Here is a 24,590-nt window from a genome sequence, read left to right on the forward strand (position 1 = left end):
TATCCATATTAGTCACCCATCCAGGTGCCATCTCTTCTTAATCAATGATAGTTGATTCAAAACTTAATATCTACTGTCATTGTCATAAAAGAAAATTGGCTGTCATTGTCTGTGTGGAACTTTGTTGTTGGATTCAGCTACTTCCTCTGCTGGTGTGCAGGCAAGTTAACTTAAGTTTTATTTATTAGTCAAAAGTAAGGCTTACATTAACACTGCAATGAAGTTACTGTGAAATTCCCTTAGTCCCCACATTCCGGTGCCTATTCGGGTCAGTGCACCTAACCAGCATGTCTTTCAGACTGTGGGAGGAAACTGGAGCACTCGGGGGGGAAACCCACACAGACACGGGGAGAACTTGAAAACTTCACACGGACAGAGGCTGGGTCCCTGGGGCTATGAGGCAGCACTGTGCCACCATGCTGCCCTGATGAGGGTAGATAGCCCAAGAAGGTTGGCTCCTCTGGCCTGTTGGAGTCAAGTTGGATTCAAATTAGATTACATACCTCGAAAGACCCACTTCGGGTAGAAATGCTAATTATTCACTAAATTGAATCAGAAGTTTGAATTAATTGCATTTTAAATGCAAATGGAGAAGCTTTTTGCATGATTTATATTAAAATTAGCATATAATTCAAATATAATTGAAAAGATAAACTAAAAAAGATAAAACATAAACGAACATCAGTAGTTAAAGATTAATTGTCTCTATGGAACATGTTTAACTAGTATTTCTCTGCAGTTACTGAACAAACAATTTTGATAGAATTATATTGTCACTGTGGCTAAGGGAGATATAGTGCAATGCAATGTTATGATACAGATTTTGCAGCAACAGTGAGCCTATCATTATTATTAAGGCTATGTCAGACAGCAACATGCAGCATACACAGAAATGCAGTTGATGATGGAAATCAATAAGTTGCTGTCAAATTTGCTTCTCCATCAGCTTCACTATAGACTGTTAGTTCACCAAGAGACTCAGCATGCAAACACGTCAAGGAAGTGAAGTTGTGGTACTTACCCCCTGGTTATCCACTAATCACTCCAGGAAAACTTAGGGCATGTCCTTTCATGTATCAGTGCATTTTTAACTCTGATAAGTCTTAATTACTGCCAAACAATGCCTTAGGGACCGACATCCATTTTGACAAATGTGCAATCTTATTCCTTCAGATAGTTAAGTTTTGTTGGAGATTTAGGAAAATAGAAGGAAATGGATTTTCTACCTCTTATCTCTCTCCCTCTCAATCTTATGTTTCTATTTCACCTCATGTACATTTTTTTTGGTATCACATTAAATTTGTATTTTCCACTTTCTTGCTTAGGGCAGTGTGAATAGCACAGATAATAGCACTGCTTGCCCCAGGGAATTGAGATAAGTCTAAGTTAGACCCCAAACTTATCTGTTTAAATATGTATAAAAATGGGACCAGGATTCTACTTTTTCATCACAAAGTGTACAATATAAAGGCCTATATACAACTTCAGTTAGAATACCGTGTACAACATTGGGCTGCACATTAAGCAAAGGATACTAAGGCTTTAGGCAGTAAAAAATAATGGAGATTCAGTTGGATTCTGTCTGCTTTGAGGAAATACAAATGTGAAGACTTGTAAGATTGGTACAATCTTTATTATAACAGAGCCAGAGGCTGTTTGAACTTACAGCGCTTATGTGAAGTTCTTCAACAAGCCATTGAAGAAGGCTGTGCAAACCACACATGTAGTGGCTCATGGTGCTGTCTGCCCCCAGCGATTTGAAGTAAGCCTGCCTGGTACTGCTTCTGGTGAACAAAATTATTCTATAGAACTAGATAGCCATCGGGAGTGAGAACTTGACCAATTTCCTCTTTCCAACCGGAAGACAGACTAACAGGCCTAGGCAATGCCTTAGGTAAAATCAAAGAACACAAACACAGCACTGACTGCGGATTGACTTTGGGTTCTAAACCCCTAAACTCACTTAGCTATCAGGAATAGAATGGTATATAAATTAGGTATAATTGTTCATATGCTATTAAGATTTTTTTTCTTAAAAAGCATTTCAAAATGAGTTGTGTGTATGTAGGCTTACTAGAATCACTAGTTTGAGCAAAATGTTTTATTCTTTATAAAAAAAACCTCTGTAACACATCCTAAGAACAACTTTCACATGAACCTGAGACAGCACACAAAGTTTAAACAAAAAGGTTTCATAGCAGTCTGTGCTAAGTAGATGAATCTAAGGGAAAGCTAGATAATAAGCGAGAGCAAAAGGAATGAAAGGATATATTGATATGGTAAGATAAAATAATGTGGCTGGAGGCTAGCATAAACACTGGAATGGACCTACTGGACCAATTAGTTTGTTTATGGTCTGCAAAATCCAATGTAATTGCAAATTAGTTGATTGCAAATAGTGTTGCTACAATTGATGGTAAATACAATAGAATTTAAGTGCTCAGTCAATACTCAGTACACTTTCAATGTCCTTAGGGAAATTTGTTGTAGGTACAATTGCTTATGCATAACCCAAGCAGAAAAGAGAAGTAACATTAGCAATACCTTAATCTGTGTCATTACAGCATGATGCAACATCACAACCAAAATCAAATAAAGGTGGAAAAATAGATAAGAGTCTTAACTCCTCATGCTCCTATCCTCAGTGGATACGTAGTATGCTTCCAAAATATCTCCTTTATCAAGCATTGGTTGTGTATTGAACAGAATGGAAATAAGGCAAAATGTAGAGTTTTGGGAAGCTTTCCGATCCAGCTCATCGACAGACTCTGGGCAATCGTTGAAATCCTGCTATTCCTTTGTTCAGAAAGCACCAGTCTGAGCAGACTTCTCACTTTTGTTGGTCCAGTCTACATTTGTGCAGAGGTATTCCAGCCCAAAAACCCCTGCTAAGCAGCCACAGCTCTGACATTGTGACTCCCATCTTCTAGGCCTTGCCAATCTGCAGAAGGAAAGGAGTGAGTTAGGGAGGTGATCATTGTATTCAGTACCCCTGATTCATGGTTAATGTAGCCAAGCTGACAAAGGCTGCTCCCACAAGACTAATTGCTATTCCAAAGACTTTGTCTCCTTGTCATGCAAAGCCTTCTTTCAAATCACTGCCCTCTTAAAGAACAAAGAAAAGTACAGCACAGCAACAGACCCTTCAGCCCACCAAGTTTGTGCCAATCATGATTCCCAAGCTAAAAAAAAACTTTCTGTCCTTACTCAGTCTGTATCCCTCTGTTCCTTCCATCTTAAATGTTGCTAATGTGCCTGCTTCCACCACCTCCTCTGGCAGTGCATTCCAGGCATCCACCATTCTTTGTGTGAAAAGCTTTCCCTGCACATCTCCCTTAAACTTTCCCCCTCTCATCTTGAACCTGTGCCTCCTTGTAATTGACACTTCCAACCTTGGAAAAAGCCTCTGAAAAATCCATTCTGTCTATGCCTTTCATAATTTTGCGGACCTTTATCAGGTGTCCCCTCAGCCGCCGTCTTTCCAGTGAAAACAATCCTAATTTATTCAACCTCTCCTCATAGCCAACATCCCCGAGACCAGGCAATATCCTGGTGAACCTTATTTTCATTCTTTCCAAAGCTTCCACCTCCTTCTGGTGGTGTGATGATCAGAGCTACACACAATATTCCAAATGCGGCCTAACCAAGGTTTTATATAACTGCAACATGATTTTCCAACTCTTGGACTCAGAGCCCTGGCTGATGCAGGCAAGCATGCCATATGTCTTCTTAATCACCTTGGTTACCTGTGTTGCCACTTTTAGGGAACTGTGGACCTGCACACCCTCTGTATGTTCCTAAGAGTTCTGCCATTTACAGTATAATTCACACCTAAGTTTGATCCTCCAAAATGCATCACCTCGCATTTGTCTGGATTAAACTCCTTCTGCCATTTCTGGGCCAAGTCTCCAATCTATATCCTTTTGTATCCTCTGACAATCCCTGGCACTATCAGCAACTCCACCAATCTTTGCATCATTTGCAAACTTACTATCCATCTACCCATATTTTAAAGCCCTCTGAAATGGTGAAAATGGGGGACCAGCCCACAAATCGGAAGTCCACCCCAAACATGGCACTTCTTATGTTTGGAGGGGTGAGAATGGAATTGGGCCATGCGTGGTTTACTGGGGCAGCTGGCCATTTAAGTCATTGGCTGCTTTGACTAAAGTGGAATTTTGATTGGCCCGGTGTGTGAAAGGCAATGTGCAGATTAAACTGGGTATTTGGTGGATTTGTTTGGATAGCTAGGATACATTTTGGAGAGAAAAGGTATTCCTTTTAACTTGGACACCTTTAGTGGAGGTAATGTGCCTTTCAGTGGCAGCCAGGCACTGTTTGAAAGTGTTAAAAGTAGGCAAATTTCTTCTTAAATAGTGCATAAATCCATTACTGTCAAGTTCATTGAAACTGTCAACAGTGTCAAATCAACAGTCAAAACTGTCAGAAGCAGTTGTCAAGCAGACTTACCAGAACTGTCATTTAGACCTGTCAAAAGCAACTGTCAAGGCATTTAAAAGACCTGCCCTTTAAGTTTTTGGGGTAAAAAATCTGGAGTGTTAAAAACGAAATACTTTCTATGAGTACAGGAGCATTGCAGGAGTTGGCATGGAGGATGATGGGATAGGTACAGGGCATAAGGTGCATGGATGAAGCATGAGGATTGTGTGTGAGGGTGAGCAGGGGTGAAGCATTAGGGCTAGAGAGATGTTTTTTGTTCTTCAGTCTTTCATACATATGCAGCCTCCACACTTAATTTCTCCTACTCAAACTGTATTTTGCATGCAAAACTCACCTAGTTTAGTAATTTCATTTCTGACATGACATTAGAGTGCTGTACTCCATTCTGTCAGTAATTATGTGGATTTATTTGCAAATCATAGAAGAAGGGTTGCCAAATACTTTGGCATAAAGAACATACCTTTAAAGCTGAATGTTTTGTTGTAAGGCAGGGCACAGACCGGCAAGCACAGCAAGTGCAACAGGATTGTGCCTGCTTGTGGACTTTGACAATGGAGAGCTTTGAGGTCAGTAGCAACCTATCCTGCCACAATGCTGGAAATACAACTGGCACTCAAAATGGGGAAAGAATCCTCTTCAATAATCATTAATTTAAATTATCCAGCTGGTTCTACATGATGCGTGGTACTAGCCAAGCACAAATTGAAAACAGACAATTATGCAAATCTGCAAAACCTTATTACTCAAATATTGAGACTTCAAACAAATAGTTTGAACAGTTTGAACTGGTAAATTCAATCTGCTCAAATACTTAGGCAATCAACACCCACCTGGGAGCTGAACATACATCAGATCCAAAACCTGCCTGCAAGTCCTTTCATGCGACCGGTTTGATTGAATTAATTAATTTGGTGAATTTCAAGACGAGAAGTAACTCTTATATGTTGAGATAAATTTGCTGACGGTGAGAATGGAATTTTTGAACATATGAATACATTTAGCTTCATGCCAATTCAAAGCAGAAAATGTAACAAGAAAATGCAACAATGTTTTTCAACCTAGAACTCATTTTGAAAATCTTTTTTCAAGAGATGATGAGGAGGGTGTTTCCCTTGTTGGATGGCTTTTTTGAATTATTTTTGGCTTTACCAAATGCTTTCAGTGCAGCTGTGATATGAGATTAACAATGCTTCAGATTCTAAAGGGGAAATGTTATTTTGTTCTGAAGAAATTTTGATAAAATGTTTCTTCAAGAGGTGGAGGGACACATATTTGAGAATGCTGGACTACTTAAAAAATTATATCGTAAGTGAGAAAGGCCTAATTTTCTATACATTGGAATCACAAGTGAAACATAGGAACGGGAATATGCCCTTGAGCATATTCCACCATTTGTTTAAGCCAGAGTTGACCTGTATTCCATATACCATTGGTTCTATAATGCCCCATATCTTCACCAAGCAATTTCCAGTTCTTTACCAAGTGTTTGAAATAAATTATAATGGTCTTAAATTATAACAGGCAGGAAAAGGAAAAAATATCCATGGCTGAAATGTATATTTCTCAAAAACAACTTATCTGATTAGCATTATGCTTGATTATCATTATGCCATTGTGCTGACCTTGAAGAGGAGACTGGCAGTTTGCTTGAGTGGTGAAATATTTTTTGTGCCATGGATGTATTCAATGAACGTTTATTTTGTTTGCATGCAGTCATAGCCATATGCCCAAAACAGAGAGAAAAAGATAAAATAGTCTGTAAGAGCTTGGTTAGTACTTTTTGTATATATATCTGCTTACCCAAGGAAAAACATTCCATCACAAAATGAATGATCTCTGTGTAACGAAAAAATGCTTGATGCAAACTTGTTGACTGAACAACATGGAAAGAGCCTGGGATGTATGGTTGTTGTCAGTAACTGCTGTGAGATCTGTGCTGTCAAATTTAAACTGTATTCTAGCTTTTAAATACTTGCTGTCAGTTAATAGTCATTCCCAGTGTCTGCATTTTGTCAGGGGATTACTTTTTTTTTAAACCATCTTTGTTCTGATGGATGGTCATTGCTTGAAGTGATTACATTACCTAGAGAGAACATAAAACAACTCTCATTCCAATACCTATAGCTAATGTGATGACATTTAGTTAACATGCTTAAAAGTGTTTTTATTCTCATTTTTCACATTTGGTTTGGTTCATTATGTTCCACTATTATATATGGCAAGTTCAGTTATACATGGACTATATAAAGTAATTTCCCCTTAAATTTATATTGATCTGTTCAGACTACTTTTAGCTTTTTTTTTGCAACCAATTATAAATTACTTCTTATTACATAATTAAAATATAAATTAATGGATTTATGGATTAATGATCTACAAATGGAAAACTTGGCATTGTAGTAGCTTGTTGAATTATTGTAATTTATTTTGTCTGGCTGTGAAATGCATGCTACTGTAAAACTGTCCTTTCAAACAAACAGCTATACTTTGCATGTTAACTATATCATATGTTCTGTGGAATATCTATGGCAATGTAATATTATGATACTTATACCTACACATGGATGTGCACACTGAACATTGTCAAAACAATTCAGTTCTCAAGTACTTTGCTGAGACCAAACCTTTTTTATTTTTATGAATTAGGTAATGCTGTAAGAAAAATTAATCTGATTGTACTGTGATAATAGTTACATTTTGCTCATGTTAATTAGTGTGGGTCAGAACATAGGGATAACTGTGTTGTCTTGAATCAGTGAAACTTTATTCACGTGTGTCATGTTATTATAATAGTATGATACATTGGACATATTTATTATACAAGACTCAAGACACCAATCACTCGTAAGGGATTGGGTAAACATGTGGGATCTTTTGTTAAGACTAGGCACATGAGGAGAGTTATACATAGACACAAATGTGTGTGTACTTGGCTCAAAGCAAAAATGAAACTAAGATAGGATCACATGACACATTTCCCTTCTAGTGACGTCATGCTGATATCCCTTAAAGGCATATTGCATTGCCCCTCTCTCTTTTTAAAGATACTTCCAAAAAAGCATAACTATTTACAATACGTGTTCATATTTAGTTATCATCACATAAATGCATAATGTTTAATGTCAAATGTTATTATACAATGGAGAAAGAAAATAGCAGCTTGTCTTTTATCTTCAGTAAGTTTTTTTCTGCAACTCATTCAGCAGAGATATAAACTCCTAATAGTTCCCCAACAGCAATTGTTTCAACTTTATATTCTTTTGGCGGTTGAGTCAATAACCATTTCCTGTCTTTAATAAGGCAATTAGCTTAATAATGTAATAGCCAAAGCATGCACTTACTAATACATTGCCACATAGAACTACTGAATCTATGAGTCTGTACAGTGAAAAGGCAATCTACTGGTATTCCCAGATCTTGTGATGGTAACCTTATTTGGAGGTTCCTTTAATTGCTTAAAGGGAGCAATGGGATTTTAATTTTTGAATTTTGTTTCTGACTAAATTTGGGATCCTTTTTTAGATGCAGTGGGGCTGTATGGTGGTTGAGGAGCTGGAATAGATCTGATTTGTCCTTTGTTACAGCTCACCATATTGTCTTTGTATGTATTGGCTTCATAGGACCTTGGTTCAGAATAAATCCTTGTCACTTCAGCTGGTTTTCACATGCCCTTTGCAGGACCCTGGATATGAACTTGTCATCCCAACTGTAAACTTTGCAATTCTGTACTTGCACTTTTATTGGGCACATTGATCATCATTTCTTGTAGGTTTAAAAGTACTCTCTAGTTTATGAGAGAGTACGGACTAGTCTGACAAAAACGAGCTCTGCAGTAGTTGCAATTAAAGGTGTTGTCCTCGGTAATATTGCAAAATGTAGCTCTTGGTCTGTCTTCCTTTAAGAATTATGGATTTCACCATCTGGATCATTCATTTAGCCAGGCTAGATCTAAGGTAATGAGGAGAAGAAGTAATATGATCAATATTACAGTTCTGGCATACATTCTGAAATGGCTAACCAATAAATTGCAGACCATTATCCATAATGATCACTCTAGGCACACCAAATAAACTGAAAATAACACTTGAGTGTAAACAACAGCTGCCCTTGAAGTATTGTGTAATTGTCGAATAATTAGTAAAGTAATCATTGATGATGACGTCAGTGCCATGAATATGAAATGGATTGGATGTGCATTTGGACCAAGGATGGCCAGGAACTTCATGTGGAATGAATGGTTCTTTGTGCTGACTTGGCATGTGCCCTTGACATGCCTTGAACTTCTTGACGATGGTTTCAATGTCATTGTTCATACCTGGTCAATAGACTGTCTCTTTCAAGTCTTCTCATCTGATTTATGCCCATGTGTGAGCGATGAGATTGTTGAAAGATATCAGGCCACAAGAATTCTGCTATTATGATCTGCTTGGCTTTAAAAATAACTCCACAGGAGATGCAAAGCTCATCCCCATGATACCAAAATGGTCTCATGTGCTCATGGGATGCTGAATTTAATCAGTCCATCCTGGATAGTGGTTTGCCACAGTTTCTGTAGCGTAGAATCTTTTGCCATTTCTTCTTGTAGCTGTTGGTATTTGCATTGTGCAGAAAGATCAATTTGGAGAACATCTTCAAGTTTAATGCCAATGAAGTCAACTTGTAGATCTAAGAATATATCTTCTGTTTTTGCTGCGCAAGGCAATCTGCTAAGTGCCCCCATGTGATCAATATGTTACATGGCATGTACCTAATCTCACAGCAGTAACCTGTAACCTTGAATTTTCTTCAAGCAATGATGCAATCTTGACACCTCATCAGTCAATCGTTTTGACAAAATCATCTCCAGTGGCTTGCAGTTGGTCTTCACCCAAAATCTTTCGCCAGATAGTTGATACTTTAACATGCACTAAAGCTAATGTTTCCCACTCGATGTTGGAGTAATTGACATGGCCTTAGTATCCTCTGTTTTGCTTGAATTGAGGCATTTGTCAGTACTGGAATAAACAGAACTGAAGGAAATAATATGTTGCATGTTGATGTGACATTTCAGAATGTTGAACACCAATTCTTCATTACAAGCCGTTTGAATCAACAAGTGCAAATTATGGTCTTGCTTGTTCTTCCCTCAACAGTTATCGTCTGCAGTAGAGATGCATTCTGGCATAGAGCGTGTAATGCGATCTAAGTGAGCTCAAAAGAGATCCTGGCTAATAGATAATATGAAAGGAGCTGTTGAAAACAGTATCATCCAGAAGAATATGAAATGTAGTAACCTCTCAGGATTTCTCCGTGAGATGTGCTGACCAGTAACCATGCTTGGTGTCAAATTTCAAAAAGAATTTGCATCTGCAAATTGCAACTTTAACTCTTCTAATGTATATATTTTGTAAAAACAAAATTTCAAAGCTGCATTTAAATATTACTCTGATTTGTCCTTCTTTCTGACACGTGTGATTGACCTGCACCAATCTGTGTGCTCGTGTACTCTTATAATGATTCCATCTTTCTCAATTTTATGTAGCCGGATCTTCAATTTGTCTTATCTGTAAATGCTGCACTTAATAGTGGGTCAGTTGATGGATTTGCATTCTCCAGCAAATGTCATGTTGCAGCTCCCCTGACACTGCCAATTTTGTTGGAACATTCTGGATATTTCAATGTCAGGTCATGATAGAAGTAGTTCCTGAGGTTGGTATGTTTTGTGATGTCTGACTGATTCCATGGATTGTTACTAGTGTGGAGTCATGACATGCTGGGCGATCTGCAATCACTGGGCCTTTAATTTCCAAGAGGTAGAATATTTGTGACAGCCAGGAGAGGATTGATCATGCTTGCATTCCAGGACTATGGATCTAGCATATGGAATTAGTGAACCATTGTAAGCTGAAAGTTTCACAGCAATATCTTTTGCCATGACTTTTCATGTCTTTGGGCACAGGTCTTTGAGAATTCACAGAGTAGTGTGTTGAGTTAATCTTGATCAATAATGAATAGTTTCAAACTTTCTTTGGACAGATAATTTGAATCTTGGCAAACACTTCGGACAGATGATGACATCTGTGTTTTGAACAAGATTGACGATGTAAAAAATGCATTCATCATTCTTTGTCTCACCACACACATCTCACTTTCAGATTTGTCAATCACATCGTGCCTGTGTTTTGATGGGAAAGCAAACAGTCATTCTTGTTACATGAACATGCCTATTTCTACAGTCTGTTTGGATCAGTGCATGGCACTTTTTAACTGAATCAGCCTTTGCTTGAGTGAACTACTGCTGCCACTGACCTTTTCTACCAAATGCCCTGCAGAATTGATGGAATGCTGGGAATATGGCGCATTCAGAAGTCTGTACTTTCCAGCTCTTGCTGGATTTGGGGGTTCCAGTGGGTGCATTAGCAATCACAATTGTACTTAGGACCCGTCACCTTTGTTTACCTGCCAAGATCGCTTCATACTTGCATCCATCCTTCAGTAACTCTTCGATGCAATGTATTTTGGGCTTGGGAGTGGATGACTCCCAACTCAACAGGTCTGTCTGCTAGCTCTAGTTTTGAAAAATTAAAGAAAAAAGGTTCTGCTTCTGATGATGAAGTGGCCTACAGATTCTCTAGGCAGTTGTCAAAATGACATGAACTCTATCCAATGAGTGCGAAAGTTTAAGCCAACTCTGAATTGTTCTTCCAATATAGTCCTTTTTTTTTGGACACCTTTTAGTTCTTCTTCTTTAATCATTCTGTGTTCAGCCTGTGTAGGCTTTCATTCCCAATTGTTTTGTCAGATGTTAATGGCTTGGTAGGCTGGTCAGACGTACCTGAATTAAACCATAGCTCTGTATTCTGTTTAGACATTTGGAATGTCGCTATTAGGCCAGCTGCATCTGAATTTAAACTGGGGAAGTTTGTGGACCTTCTGACAATATCCCTTCGATCTTTCTTCTTCTGCAGTAGCTGGAATATGTATCATTGTAGCCACTTCCGTGCATCACAGACTAATGACCTCTTTCCTTTTATTTCCATTTATTGTTCAGTGACTCTCAAAGCTGCCCAACTTTTTTGACTCTTGTTTGACTCTCCCTTGCTTGCTATCAATCCACCCACATTTTGTCACTCGCCTTTATTGACTGAGTTAACCTGGAGCTGGTCCTCCTGATGCACTGTCATATTCACGGACAAGACAGGCTATGCCCTGCAATCTCAACACGAGGGATCTTTCTGTTTACTAGCTCTTTATTTGGACATTTGCTCAACATCTTGTCCTCAAAGCATTTTTTTGCAGGCGCCGGGTTGTGTTTTCAACACGTCTGAAGCTGTGACTTTTTTGCAGTCTGACTAAAATGTTGAGTGTTGTTTCATGCCAAGTAACTTGATCTACAGCTGTTCAACATGTCATACATGCACTTAATGTTGCTGTCGCTGGCAATATCATGTTATCATAATTATTGTAATTATTTGGCCTTATTTACTGTACAAGATGCAAGGCACCAATCACTCAAATGGGATTGATTAAATGCATTGTGGATTTATTTATTAAGACTTGGCACATGTGGACAGTTATACATAGGTATAAAGCTTGAAAGTAGTAGAGTTGTGTATATGCTCTGCTCAAAGCAAAAAATGAAACTATGACTGGATCACATGACACTTCCTTCTAGTGATGTTATGCTGATATCCCTTGAAGGCATATTAAAACAATATGAACCACTGAAGATGAGAGATGAGACTGTGACTGAATGAAATAAATGTTCACTGTTAGCGAGCTTTGGATAGCTGATATGCTAGCCAACTGCCAATTGAGGTCTACTTTAATCATAAGGCTTCATTGAAAATTTAGCTATTGTGCTGCAGATGGAAAGTGAGCACCCAATACTCTCGTAAAATGACAAACGAGATGCTGTATAACTTGTAAGACCTCAATCTGTATTTTAACTGACCTGTCATCTACTTCAGCTACAAGCGAGAACAGGAATGGGGCACTAAATCATAACTTGCCATTTTTAGCACACTGCCAACCATTTCTCTGGATGGAAGGACACAAAATCCACCCAGAAGTTTCTTACTGATGATGGCAAATGGAATTGTTATCCAGGATGATTCAATTTCTTTCTAAATTCCCAATGCCCAAGTGTTTACGGAGCTATATTGTCTCCCTTTCTGGAAATGTCTCAATTTAAAATTCTCATCTGTGCTTTCAAATCTCTCAGTGGCTTCACTCCTCCCTAACTCTGTAACCTCCTCCATTCTGACAACCCACTGACATCTTGGAGCTCCTCCTATTCTGCTGTCTCTTGCATCTCTGATTTTTATCACTCTGCCGTTGGCATCCAGCCTCTAGGTTGGATGCACCCGCCCCCCACCCAAGACTAGCTTTCTCTTTCTTTAAAATGCTTGTTATTACCTCTTTGATCAAGATTTTGGTATTTTCATTAACATGTCCTCATGTACCTCAATGTCAACGTTTTCTTGAAACACTCCCATGAAGCATTTTGCAATATCTTAATACATTAAAGACACCAATGGTTACAAATTGTTATTATTGTGTTGGAATCTCCATCTCCTTAACACCAATGATAAATTGTTTATGTTCTTATATCCCTGAGTATGAAAGTACCTAAACTTCCCCCTTCTATTTTTCATGATAATTGCAATCTTTAAGTTTTGATACCAGACACCATTGCGGAGCTGTAAAAGAGCCTAAGCCACTTAGTGCTCCAGTTTAAGTGGAAGTGGTGAGGTGCTCATGTTAACTGGTCGTCCCGATCATCTCTCTCACTTGGGACCTGAGGGATTTAGTTGTGTACTGTGCAGAGTTAGCACACAATTAGATCCTGCAGTGGGGAAGGTACAGGTGGCCTCTTTAAGGACATTCAACATTTTGATACTGGGGAGGAATGAGAATGGGGAATGATCTGAACCAGCCTTGAATAAACTCAGTGATGCAAATTCCACTGCTCTGTTGAAAGAGAATACCACATACTAACAACGCTCAGAGGAAAATAAATCTTCTCATCTCAGTCTTAAGAGGGAGACCCTCTTATTCTTAAACTGTGTCCTCTAGTTCTAGTCTCCTGCACAAGTGTAAACATCCTTCCAGTATCTATACTATCAAGTCCCCTCCCATCCATCTTTCAATAAGGTCACATCTCATTCTCCTAAACTCCAATGGGCACACATGCCCAGCCTGTCCATACTATAGGAAAATCCTTCATGCAAGGAATGATTCGAGTGAAGTTTCTCTGTACTGCTTTCTAATAAAATTATCTAACATTTCCAAATAAGGAGATGAAAACCCTGCTGGAAATGATGGCTGATGTTAAATAAGATGTTCCATATTTGGATGGGTATGTGCAAGTAATAGGTGAATGGTGGGAATTTTGCATATTGTAATATCAATCTTAATATTGATATGTTAGCAATATTGGGTATTGTTAAAGAAGATTGTGCTTCTAGTATCCAGCATTGATAAGGATCAGGGAGGGGTATAGGAAACTTTATATGTTAAAATCTTGTTTCACAGACTAATCAGTTGTAGAGGCCAGGTGTAATTTAATACATTTAAAAACCTCATCTTTTCTGTGGCCCAAGGACTGCGGCCAAACTGCTGTGATTGTTGAAGTAATTATTCCCACCACATCAAAGTTGTCTTTTGGCTTTCGTAGTTTAAGCTTTTAAAATTTTTGAATTTAATTTGAAACAAGTTAATAATTCTGTGGTATTGTAACAGTGAGCCAAAGAGGCCACTCCCTGATTCCTTAATGCTTCTTCTCTTCTGTTTCTGTCTCTTGCTCCTCTCTTCTATATGTTGTTCCTTATTTTTTTTCTTTTGTGTTTCTCTTTGTCTTCTATTTCTGCCACTTTTTCTGTTGTTTTGGGTGAGAGCTAGTCGTTTAAGTAGTGAGGTGAAGCATGGAATGGTGCCACCAATGGCTACAGACTGCATTTGGGACAGGGGATGTCAGGAAAATGTGTCTCAGTAGTTCACTTCTTATCCCTTCTCACAATGATTCTTTCTTCCCTCAATCCCTTACTCAAAAACACATTTCCTACCCCTGTATCTTCCTACCAGCCGTTTACTATTTTCCCATTAAACTATCCACTCTAAATTAAATGGATGAATGAAAGTAATTAATAAAAAGAAATACACATACAAAGAAATTGTCAGCGATCCAAAAGAACCTTGTAATCCAAAAGGATCTTGTAATGCAGTGTATAGAATATATGAACTTCTGGATTTAATTTGTTTTGAAATTTTGATTGTATGTATTAACTACTTTCTATTGAAAGAGAAAGAGGTGATTCTGTTATTTGTTCAGTAATTATGTTTAATTGTATGCAAGTTGTGGCTAGTAACTGGGGATTAACAATGAATAGATCAGATTGAAACTGTGCTAGTTGGTGTATGCCAGCAATGTGCAACTCTGCCAATATATATAAGTATATAAATACTGGCTCCAGTTCTACCTTTCACCAGCTGGTTATCTTAGGAAGAACACATGGAAAGTCATAAAAACCCTGGGATAGATGTAATCTAATCCTCAGTGGAACATGATCTTTTGTGCTACTGTAACCAATAAAATGGAGGTTATGTCTAACCAGAGTTAAATCATGGGTTAGATTTTTCTAAAGTTTATTTAATTTCCTGTGATAAGGTTCAGCACAAACGTTCTCTGACCTACACATAAGTGGAATAAAATTGTGGTGAGGTTGATTGTAAATCATCTCTAAAAGTGATGCTTAATGGGATAAATGGTGCTAGTTTGTTACTTGCTCCTACTGTCACACCCTTTTAATGTTTATACTATTGATTGGCTTGATGTACAACCTGATTCGTTTCAATATAGTATCTCATTATAAATGTTGGTAAAAATAGTGCTTTTGCAAACACTGCATGAATTTAGTTTTGTTTAAATGGAAGTAATTAAAACTTCTACTCGTGGGTATTATCCTGAATAGCTTTCTTCAACCTATTTCAAAAGGATTCAAAAATTGCATCCCTTTTATAAGGACTACAATTTCAATCTACAGTTGTGGTAATAAATCTCAGTGTTCATTATTTGCTTCTGATTTTCACAGAAAATGCATTGGAGGCTTGTCTTATTTTCAACTTACAAAGAGAAAAATATGAAATGGTGTTGGATCAAGAAAGTTTATTTTGTGATGAAGCTGTCACCAACATTAAGTTTTTAATGTAACATGTTTACTAGTTTGTGATCGTTTTCAATAGTTCCTTCGGTTTTTTTACAGATGTTGAGCTAGAGGATACCTTTGGTCTGAACGGACAAATAAAACATAAATTAACTTTTCTTCGGCAAAATGTGCCAAAGGATATCAAGCTCGTGCTGATTGGCCATTCTATTGGTTGTCATATGATACTAGAAGTGATGAAGCGTGAACCCAAATTACAGGTAAGTGTTCGAAGTGGACAAGTATGATGTTTGCGCAACAGGATTACATAGATCATTTTTATACTGTACTTAGTGACTGATGTTCTGATGCTAATAGAGGTAAGTTGGATCAGTCACGGTTTGAGTAGAAAAAACTTGGCATTTTAACCACTATTCTTTGCGCCAGGCACATGGCACAAACTGAATCAAAACAGGTCTTATTTCCTTTAGACCCAACTCAGCTTAATGTATAAAAAATATCCCAGGTGGAGCAGTAAGCAGGCAATCTACTTCAATGCCTTTGCAGCTATCGACAGCAAGAAAATTTGTCAGAGGCCAGTTTGCAGATCTGAGAATGAAATGAAAATGTCATAATATAGATTATCTGCAAGAAAATTCAGGAAAAACTAGCTTTCTGTTGAATTTAAATTGAATGTAGTATTTTGATTATATATTGTTCCCATTATAATCCCCATATTTATATCTTTGACTTTATGGCTGAAGTTTTATTTATTTTTACTGTCCCAGTTTTTGCCCAAGGATTGCTATGAGCCATCATTTTTAATGAACTTTTTGCATTGCTATCCATTGTTTCTCAATGCTCTATTTCATTTTAAAAATTGAACTGCATCACAGTTCCACAGCATTTCTTAATAAGGTGCAATGTAGGTGCTTTTTCCCACTATACTAATTTCCCCAACTATCCTCGTAGAAGACTGTTAACAGTTTCAGACCATAATACCTGAAGACAAAATGACTAATTTGGATCAAAGAAGATACTTTTCTCCATTTAAGAGAGAATCTAGAAATTAGCTTATTTGTCTTTTCCACATCAAAATCAAAATGAGGGCCATGGAATTGACATGAAATAATGAATTGAGCTTTAAGAACAGTGGCTGAGATTGCTCGCATGATCTCATTAATCTAGAGCAGATACGGAGAAGTGAAACAGAAATAATCTTGCTTTTTGTACTACTTTAAAAAAGGTGATGTTTGAAATTCAGATCTCAAAAGCTGAACCACTTCCATGAATTAGGCCGCTTAAATGGTAATGTTCTTTCGTATAATTTAAGCAGTAATTTAAAATACTGGTTACTATCCATGTTAAATTAGGAGCAAGATTTACCATTTTCCATTATGCACCTTCATCAATGATCAAATGTGCAAATTTCCTCCTTTGGACTATGTGAACCCCCTAGCCATAGCAACCAGATCTTTAAAGTTCTGGCCATCAATTGTTTTTGCACTTACACCTCTCGTTTACTAATTTGAACCTCATGGACCTAAGTTCAGGAATCCACTGAAATCCTGCCACTTATACCTCCTGTGAAACCAGCAACTGGAACGGCATAGTGGTACTGTGGTTAGCACTGCTGCCTCACAGCACCAGGAGTGCAGTTTCAATTCCAGCCTCGGGTCAATGTCTGTGTGGAGTTTGCACGTTCTCCCTGTGTCTGTGTGGGTTTCCTCCCATTTCCCCTCTCATTCCAGAAATGTGCGGGTTAGGTTGATTGGCCCGTGCTAAATTACCCCTTAGTGTCAGGGGGAACTAGCAGCACAAATTCGTGAGGTTACAGCAATGGGATAGATGGTGCAAGCTCAATGAGCCAAATGGCCTCTTTCTGTCTGCACTGTAGTAATTCTATGATTCTATCCGTGCATGATCATATATGAATCATATGCTACTGTATCCAAATAACAACTGATCCAGGAAGATTATTTGCCTTCTGGATAATAGGTCCACCAATACCTAGCAAAAGATTTTAGTATTTGAAATCTTTCGCCAAAATAGTATGTCACCCACAAAGGAACAGTGAGGTGACATTCTGAAATACCACTATACTTGACAGGATATAATTTAAATACCAGTAGCTTTTTAGCTTTTGAGATGAGGTCAATGTATGGGCAAAAGTTCCTCCTTTTTGCCTTTCCAACAGCATAACAAGGGTCAGTATAATTTCCAAAGCAATGTGGGATTAACTTTCTTCCATTATGGCTCAATTTTTATAATGGCAATTTAAAATTATCAATGAATTTTTGTTTCCACTGATTGTTAGGGGCTGAAACTGAACTAAATGTTTTGCCAAAATAATGTCATAACACTATTTAAGCATTTTACAATTCACAGCTCTGCCACTTTCATTCAGTGTCTAAACATACTTCATGAGGAAGGAAACACTAACTAAACAATGCAGTGATTTGTCTGTGGATGTGTATGTGCATAAGTTATTGAAAGAAAAAGGACAGGTTGGGAATGTGGTTGGTAAGCTCTATTAATGGGGCATAGTGAACAAGAATAAGGTGGTTATGTTAAACTTGTACAGAACACTGGTTTGGCCTCAACTGGAGCATTGCATCAGTTCGAGGTGTTGCACTTTAGGTAGGGACGTGAAGGCAAGAGAGAGTGCAGAAAAGATTCATGAGAATGGTTTCAGGGATGAGGAATTTCAGGTACAAAGCTAAAATTAGAGAAATCAGGACTGTTTTCCCTGGAGAAGAGAAGGTTAAGCAGAGATCTGATAGAGGTATTCAAAATCATGAAGGGTCTGGACAGAATAGATGGGGGAGACTGTTCCCATTGGTAGAAGGATCTAGTTCAAGAGGGCACAGACTTAAGATAATTAGCAAAAGGAGCAGTGGTGACGGGAGAGATTTCTTCGGGCAGCAAATGGTTTGGATCTGGAACGCAGTACCTGAGTGATGGGTGGAGCAATGAGGTCATGTTACAACTGTACAAAACTCTGGTGCAGCCGCACTTGGAGTATTGCGTACAGTTCTGGTCGCCGCATTATAAGATATGGGGGCATTGGAAAGGGTGCAGAGGAGGTTTACCAGGATGTTGCCTGGTATGGTGGGAAAGTCTTATGAGGAAAGGCTGAAGAACTTGAGGTTATTTTCATTAGAGAGAAGAAGGTTACGAGGTGACCTAATTGAGGCATTCAAGATGATCAAAGGATTGGATAGGGTGAACAGTGAGAGCCTTTTACCTCGGGTGGTGATGGCTAACACAAGGAGACATAGCTCTAAATTAAGGGGTGGTAATTATAAGACGGATGTCAGAGGTAGGTTCTTTACTCAGAGGGTAGTAAGGTCGTGGAATGCCCTGCCTGCAGCAGGTGTGGACTCACCAACTTTAAGGGCATTCAAATGGTCAGTGGATGGGCATATGAGTAACATTGGAATAGTTTAGGTTAGAGGGTCATTAGATTGGTTCCACTGGTCAGCGCAACATCGAAGGCCGAAGGGCCTGTACTGCACTGTAATGTTCTATAACTTGCTTGCGGACACTCGGTTTGAGAGCCACTCAGCTCTGAACTGCATTACAGCCTTGATCCAATCATGGACAATAGAGCTGAACTCGAGGTGAGTTGAGAGTTATTACCCTTGACATCAAGTCAGCATTTGACCAAGTATGGCATCAAGTCAAAGGATATCGGGGGGAACTCTACAAATGGTTGGAGTCGTACCTGGCACGAAGTAAAATAGTTGTGGCTGTTGGAGGTTAACCATCTCAGTCCAAGGACATTGTCGCCCATTTGACCATTCTGTTTATATCTTCTTGTAGCCCAAGATACACCGCCTCACTTTAACCACACACCCAATCTTTGTGTCATCCGCAAACTTACTAATCCTACCTGATATGAAGAGAGATGGATCGACTAGGCTTGTGCTGACTGAAATTTAGAAAAATGGGAAAGGATCTCATAGAAAAATGTAAAATTCTGATGGGACTGGACAGGCTAGATGTGGGAAGAATGTTCCTGATGTTTGGGAAGTCCAGAACTAGGGGTCACAGTCTAATAATAAGAGGTAAGCTGCTCAGGACAGAGATGAGGAAAAACTTCATGACTCAGAGAGTTGTGAACCTGTGGAATTCTCTACCACAGAAAACTGTTCTTGTGGCTAAAGGGATTGCACCTCATCTTGGGCTTGATTTGAAGCAATATGGAGAGAAAGCAGGAGTGGGGATACTGAAAGTGCATGATCAACCATGGTCATATTGAATAGTGGTGCAAGCTCAAAGGGCTGATTAGGAATGGCATGAGGTGTATTGCTCACTCCGAGATCTGGTACAGATTCTACAGGTTAAATGGCCTCCTCTATGCTGTAACAATTCCATGATTCTGTCTTTTGCTGATTTCTAACATAAAATAAGACAACTTGAGTAACATATTGCTGACCTTATTTCTGATTTTCTCTACACTCTAGCTATGACTGTACCACTATCTTCTGCACCCTCTCCTTTCCTTCTCTCCTATGTATTCTATAAATAGTATGCTTTGTCTGTATAGAGAGCAAGAAACAATACTTTTCACTGTTTCCCAACACGTAAATCAAATCAAATTATAAAGAACAAATAATAGTACAGCACAGGAATGGACCCTTTGGCCCACATAGATGCCTCTCTAATCTAATATTTTCTTGCCTCTATGTTATCCATATCTCTCTGTTCACTGTTTATTCATGTATCTATCCAGATGCCTCCTGAACATTGTTTTGGATCTGCTTCCACCAGCTCTTACAGCAGAAAAACTTTCCCTTTCTCACTTTCAACCTATGCCCCCAAGTAATTGACCTTTGGACACTACTATAGTTGACTATCCATTATATCCAAGCTTGTCATAATCTTGTAAACCTCTATCAGGGACATATTTGTCCTGAATTGTTAACAGCTGACTTTTAAAAGACTCCTACATATGGGATGTGGATTTGCTCTCAGTCACCCCCAGTTTACATGCCCTAGCTCTTGCCTAATACTGTCATAGTTAGCCTTCCCCCAGTTTAGTATTTTCTCTCTGGGACTGCTTGTATCCTTTTCTACAAGTAATTCTACCACATGGCCTCACTGCATGATCCCACCAAGGTGTCCTCTCTCTGTATAGCTCTGACAAAAAAAAAGAAAAAAAGCCCTTTCCCAACATTAGTTTATGAAGCCAAATCAAACAATATCCAGGCATCTGGCAGCTGTGATGTCATCAAGCAGGATCAGCGGCCAATCACATTTAACCATTCTCATAATCAGGAAGCCAGGAAGTAAAATGCATTAACTACCCTCCACTTTTAAGTAAAGGGGGAAATGAATTAATGGAACATACGAGTCTATTTAAGGTAGAAGCTGAAATATCATAAGCTTCATAAAAAATATTGAAAATATGTCAGGGGGGAGGTTGGGTTATCACAACTGAGAAGTTTGACATTGCTCAAATATGAAATTAATTTCTCAGGACCAGTGACGCTGCTCAACAAAATTATGAACTGAATATGCTATTAAAAAGCTAGTTACATTTCATCTTGTAAAGTGTAACCTTTTTTGAGGGTTTTGACAGCAAGAGTAATACTGTAAAATTGCACGTTCTCATCATGTTCTGCGATTTCTAATTGCTTGCTATCTGCCATTACTATCTGGAGAAGCCTAAAATCATTGACAGCAACTTCTGATTTCTGCATTTAGCTGTGTGTGCACAGGAGTAATAATGGTAAATGCTGTCAGTTTTGCTGTCAGTACCACCGCAAAATCCGTGCCGTTTTCCTATGTGTCTTAAGTCTCATCACTTCGGCCCTTGTTCACAATGGGAGTGAACACCCATTTTGTAATTATAGCAAATACTGCCCCTACTATATTATGCACTGAGTTTAAAAACATAAAAAATAGCAACAAATATAGACAATACAGGGTGGAACAGTTACACAGTGGTTAGAATCATAGATCGTTGCAGGAGACCATTCGGCCCATCGAATCTGCACCAACTAGAATTCCACCCAGGTCCTATTCCCGTAAACCCACAAATTTACCCTGCCAATCCCCCTGTCATTAAGGGGCAATTTTGCACGGCCGGTCAACCTAACCCACACATCTTTGGACTATGGGAGGAAACCGGACCACCCGGAGGAAACCCACTCAGAAAGGGGAGAACGTGCACACTCCACACAGTGACCCAAGGCTGGCATCGAACCCAGGTCCCTGCCTCTGTGAGGCAGCAGTGCCATCCACTGTGCCATCCGTACTGCGCAGAACTGCTGCTACACAGTGCCAGGAACCCAGGTTCAATCCCTGGCTTGGTTGACTGCAGAGTTTTCTCCGAGTGCTCCGGTTTCCTCCCATAGTCCAAAGATTCTGCAGATTAGGTTGATTGACATTGCTAAATTGCTCCTTAGTATCCCAAGATGTGTAGCTTACGGGGATTAACAGGGTAAAAACGTGGGTTAGGCCTGGATAAAATGCTCTGTTGGAGAGTTGGTGCAGATATGATGTGCCAATGAGATGCTATAGGGAATCTATGAGTTCTGATTGACCCTGCTCTGACATTGAATGTGATGATTTTTTAATTTATTCACAGAATGTGGATGCTGCTGGCTAAATCAGCATTTATAGCTCATCCTTAATTATCCTTGATAAAGTGGTGGTGAGTTGCCTTCTTGAACTGCCACAATTCATGTGGTTTAGCACATTCACCATGCTTTCAGGAAGGGAGTTTCTGGATTCTCTGGGTGCTCCAGTTTCCTCCCACAGTCCAAAGGAGTGTAGGTTGGGTCGATTGGATGTGCAAAATTGCCCCTTAGTGATGTTAGGTTAGGAGGATTAGCCGGGTAAATGTGTGGTGTATGAGGATAGGGCCTGAGTGAAATCGTTGTCAGGGCAGAATCGATGGGCCAAATGGCCTGTCTTGCATGGTTCCCAGGTCAACACTGCAAGGATGGCGTCTGCAGTGGAAAGGCTGGTAAGGGATCCTCACCATGAATGGCAGGCCACAGCAGAGTCCCAGAGATTCATGGCTGAGTCACCGGGCTGAGGCACTGAACAGGATTCTCGAGGTTCTGCGGCCCATGGCTGAGCTGCTCGAGGGTTTGCAGGAGACCCAGCAAGACAGCACTGAGACACAGCGGGCTATGGCAGCAGCCCTTGAGAACAGGGCCCAGTCTCAGAGAGTCATGGCTAAGGGGTTGCAGCGCATGGCCTAGTCTCAGAGGGTGCTTGCTGCAGCCATTGAGAGGTGGCCCCCGACTCAAATGGCCATCGCAGCGGGCTCAACCGTGGTCCTCCAGGGTTGACAGTGCCAGGTGATGCTGGAGCTCACTGCAGAAGCACCGCTATCTCTTGGAATGACCCAAGGGCCCACAGGGAGGAGGAAGGGCTCGAGCCCATCCTGGACCTTCCAGCCAGGAAACTGTGGCTGTGGTTGCGCCTTCTGACTCCCCCGTTCCTGATGCCAGGGCAACGGGATGAAGAAGGTGTCATGGAAACATCCCAAACACTTGGAAACAGGCCAGGGCCTCCAGAGGACACCCACCATGCGCGTCACAGGCCACGGCGTGAGGTAGGCAGCTGGCACCTCCACCTCCAGGTGAAGGGCTGCACTAGTTAGAAAGATATTTAAGCACCTTAACGTTCCCATTCAAAAGTTTTTATGATAGAACATCTTATTTAAACACCTTTATTGCAAATAAATGTTTTTTCACCACCCAACAGTGATTAATTTGACTTGAATAGGAATCCTCTTCAATTGATGATTGCTGGAGGGATGCTTCATGTTGATGTCAGTTGGGGAGGCCCCTCAATGTTCTGTCTCTGAGAAAAGGTAGCCATTGGCACCCCCAAGACCACATGAGCGAATCTGGCCCCCGCCCTCACCCCTAGGGCCCCCTATGGGGGAGCAGGGGGGAGGTTCCCCCCACCCCCAGGGCCCCGTATGGAGGGGTTTCAGATTCCTTAGCCACTACAGAAATGTGGGTCCAGGTGCCAGCGTGCATGCGGAGCTCAAGTAGGAGTCAGACTAGTTTGCACCAGGGCATCATCATAATGGTGCTTAGTGAGCCATCATCATCCTCCTGCCTCGTGTGATAATGTTGCAGGAGATAGAAAGAATTTTGGTTGGCAGGGGGGAGGGGGGAAGCCTCTGGCGACTGAACCGCCTGGTGATCAGTGCCTCCCTTGTCGCCCTTGCATGCCTCATTTGAGCTATCAACCCTCCAGGGCCTGTTTGGTATTCCTTAGTGTGCTCCTCTTCTTCTTTGTCCTCCTCCTCCTGCTGGTCATCCACCCCTGCAATGCCCAGTTGGTCAGTGTCCTCCTCCTATTCCTCCTCCTACTCCTAATCCTACTGTCTTTCTCTTACTCTCGCTCCCTTACTCTCGCTCTCTTACTCTCGCTCTCTTACTCTCGCTCTCTTACTCTCGCTCTCTTACTCTCGCTCTCTTACTCTCGCTCTCTTACTCTCGCTCTCTTACTCTCGCTCTCTTACTCTCGCTCTCTTACTCTCGCTCTCTTACTCTCGCTCTCTTACTCTCGCTCTCTTACTCTCGCTCTCTTACTCTCGCTCTCTTACTCTCGCTCTCTTACTCTCGCTCTCTTACTCTCGCTCTCTTACTCTCTCACTCTTACTCTCTCACTCTTGCTCTCTTACTCCTACTCTTATTCTCTTACTCCTACTCTCTCTTACTCTTACTCCTACTTTCTTACTCCTGCTCTCTTACTCTTACTCCTGCTCTCTCTTACTCCTACTCTCTTAGTCTTATATATCACCTCTCTTTAGAGCCAGACTGTGAAAGGCATGACACACGACCACTATGCAGAAGGAGATCAGGGGGCTGTACTGGAGGGCCCCGCAGGCATCGGAATCACATTTTGGGGATCCTAATGCACCTCTCCACTATCGTGCGGGTGGCCCCCGCCTCTAGGTGCCAGGTCCTGCAACAGGTTGCACAGGTGTTGCAATGTCTCCTTTCGGAGTCGGAGACGTCGGCGGCA

The 24,590-nt window shown here is 40.1% G+C and overlaps 1 protein-coding gene across 2 annotated transcripts in view; it reads left to right on the top strand.

The window, feature by feature from the left end:
* ldah (lipid droplet associated hydrolase) overlaps positions 1-24,590 on the top strand; it is a 237,915-nt gene that overhangs the window by 156,037 nt on the left and 57,288 nt on the right. For both annotated transcript variants that reach the window (XM_080192230.1, XM_080192231.1), the window contains exon 4: positions 15,705-15,865. In XM_080192230.1, coding sequence (XP_080048356.1) covers positions 15,705-15,865 — 161 coding nt within the window. The remainder of the gene's footprint in view (positions 1-15,704; positions 15,866-24,590) is intronic.

This window comes from Carcharhinus amblyrhynchos, chromosome 7 (genome assembly GCF_965287045.1).
Source record: "Carcharhinus amblyrhynchos chromosome 7, sCarAmb.v2.hapA, whole genome shotgun sequence".
NCBI classification, from domain to species: domain Eukaryota; kingdom Metazoa; phylum Chordata; class Chondrichthyes; order Carcharhiniformes; family Carcharhinidae; genus Carcharhinus; species Carcharhinus amblyrhynchos.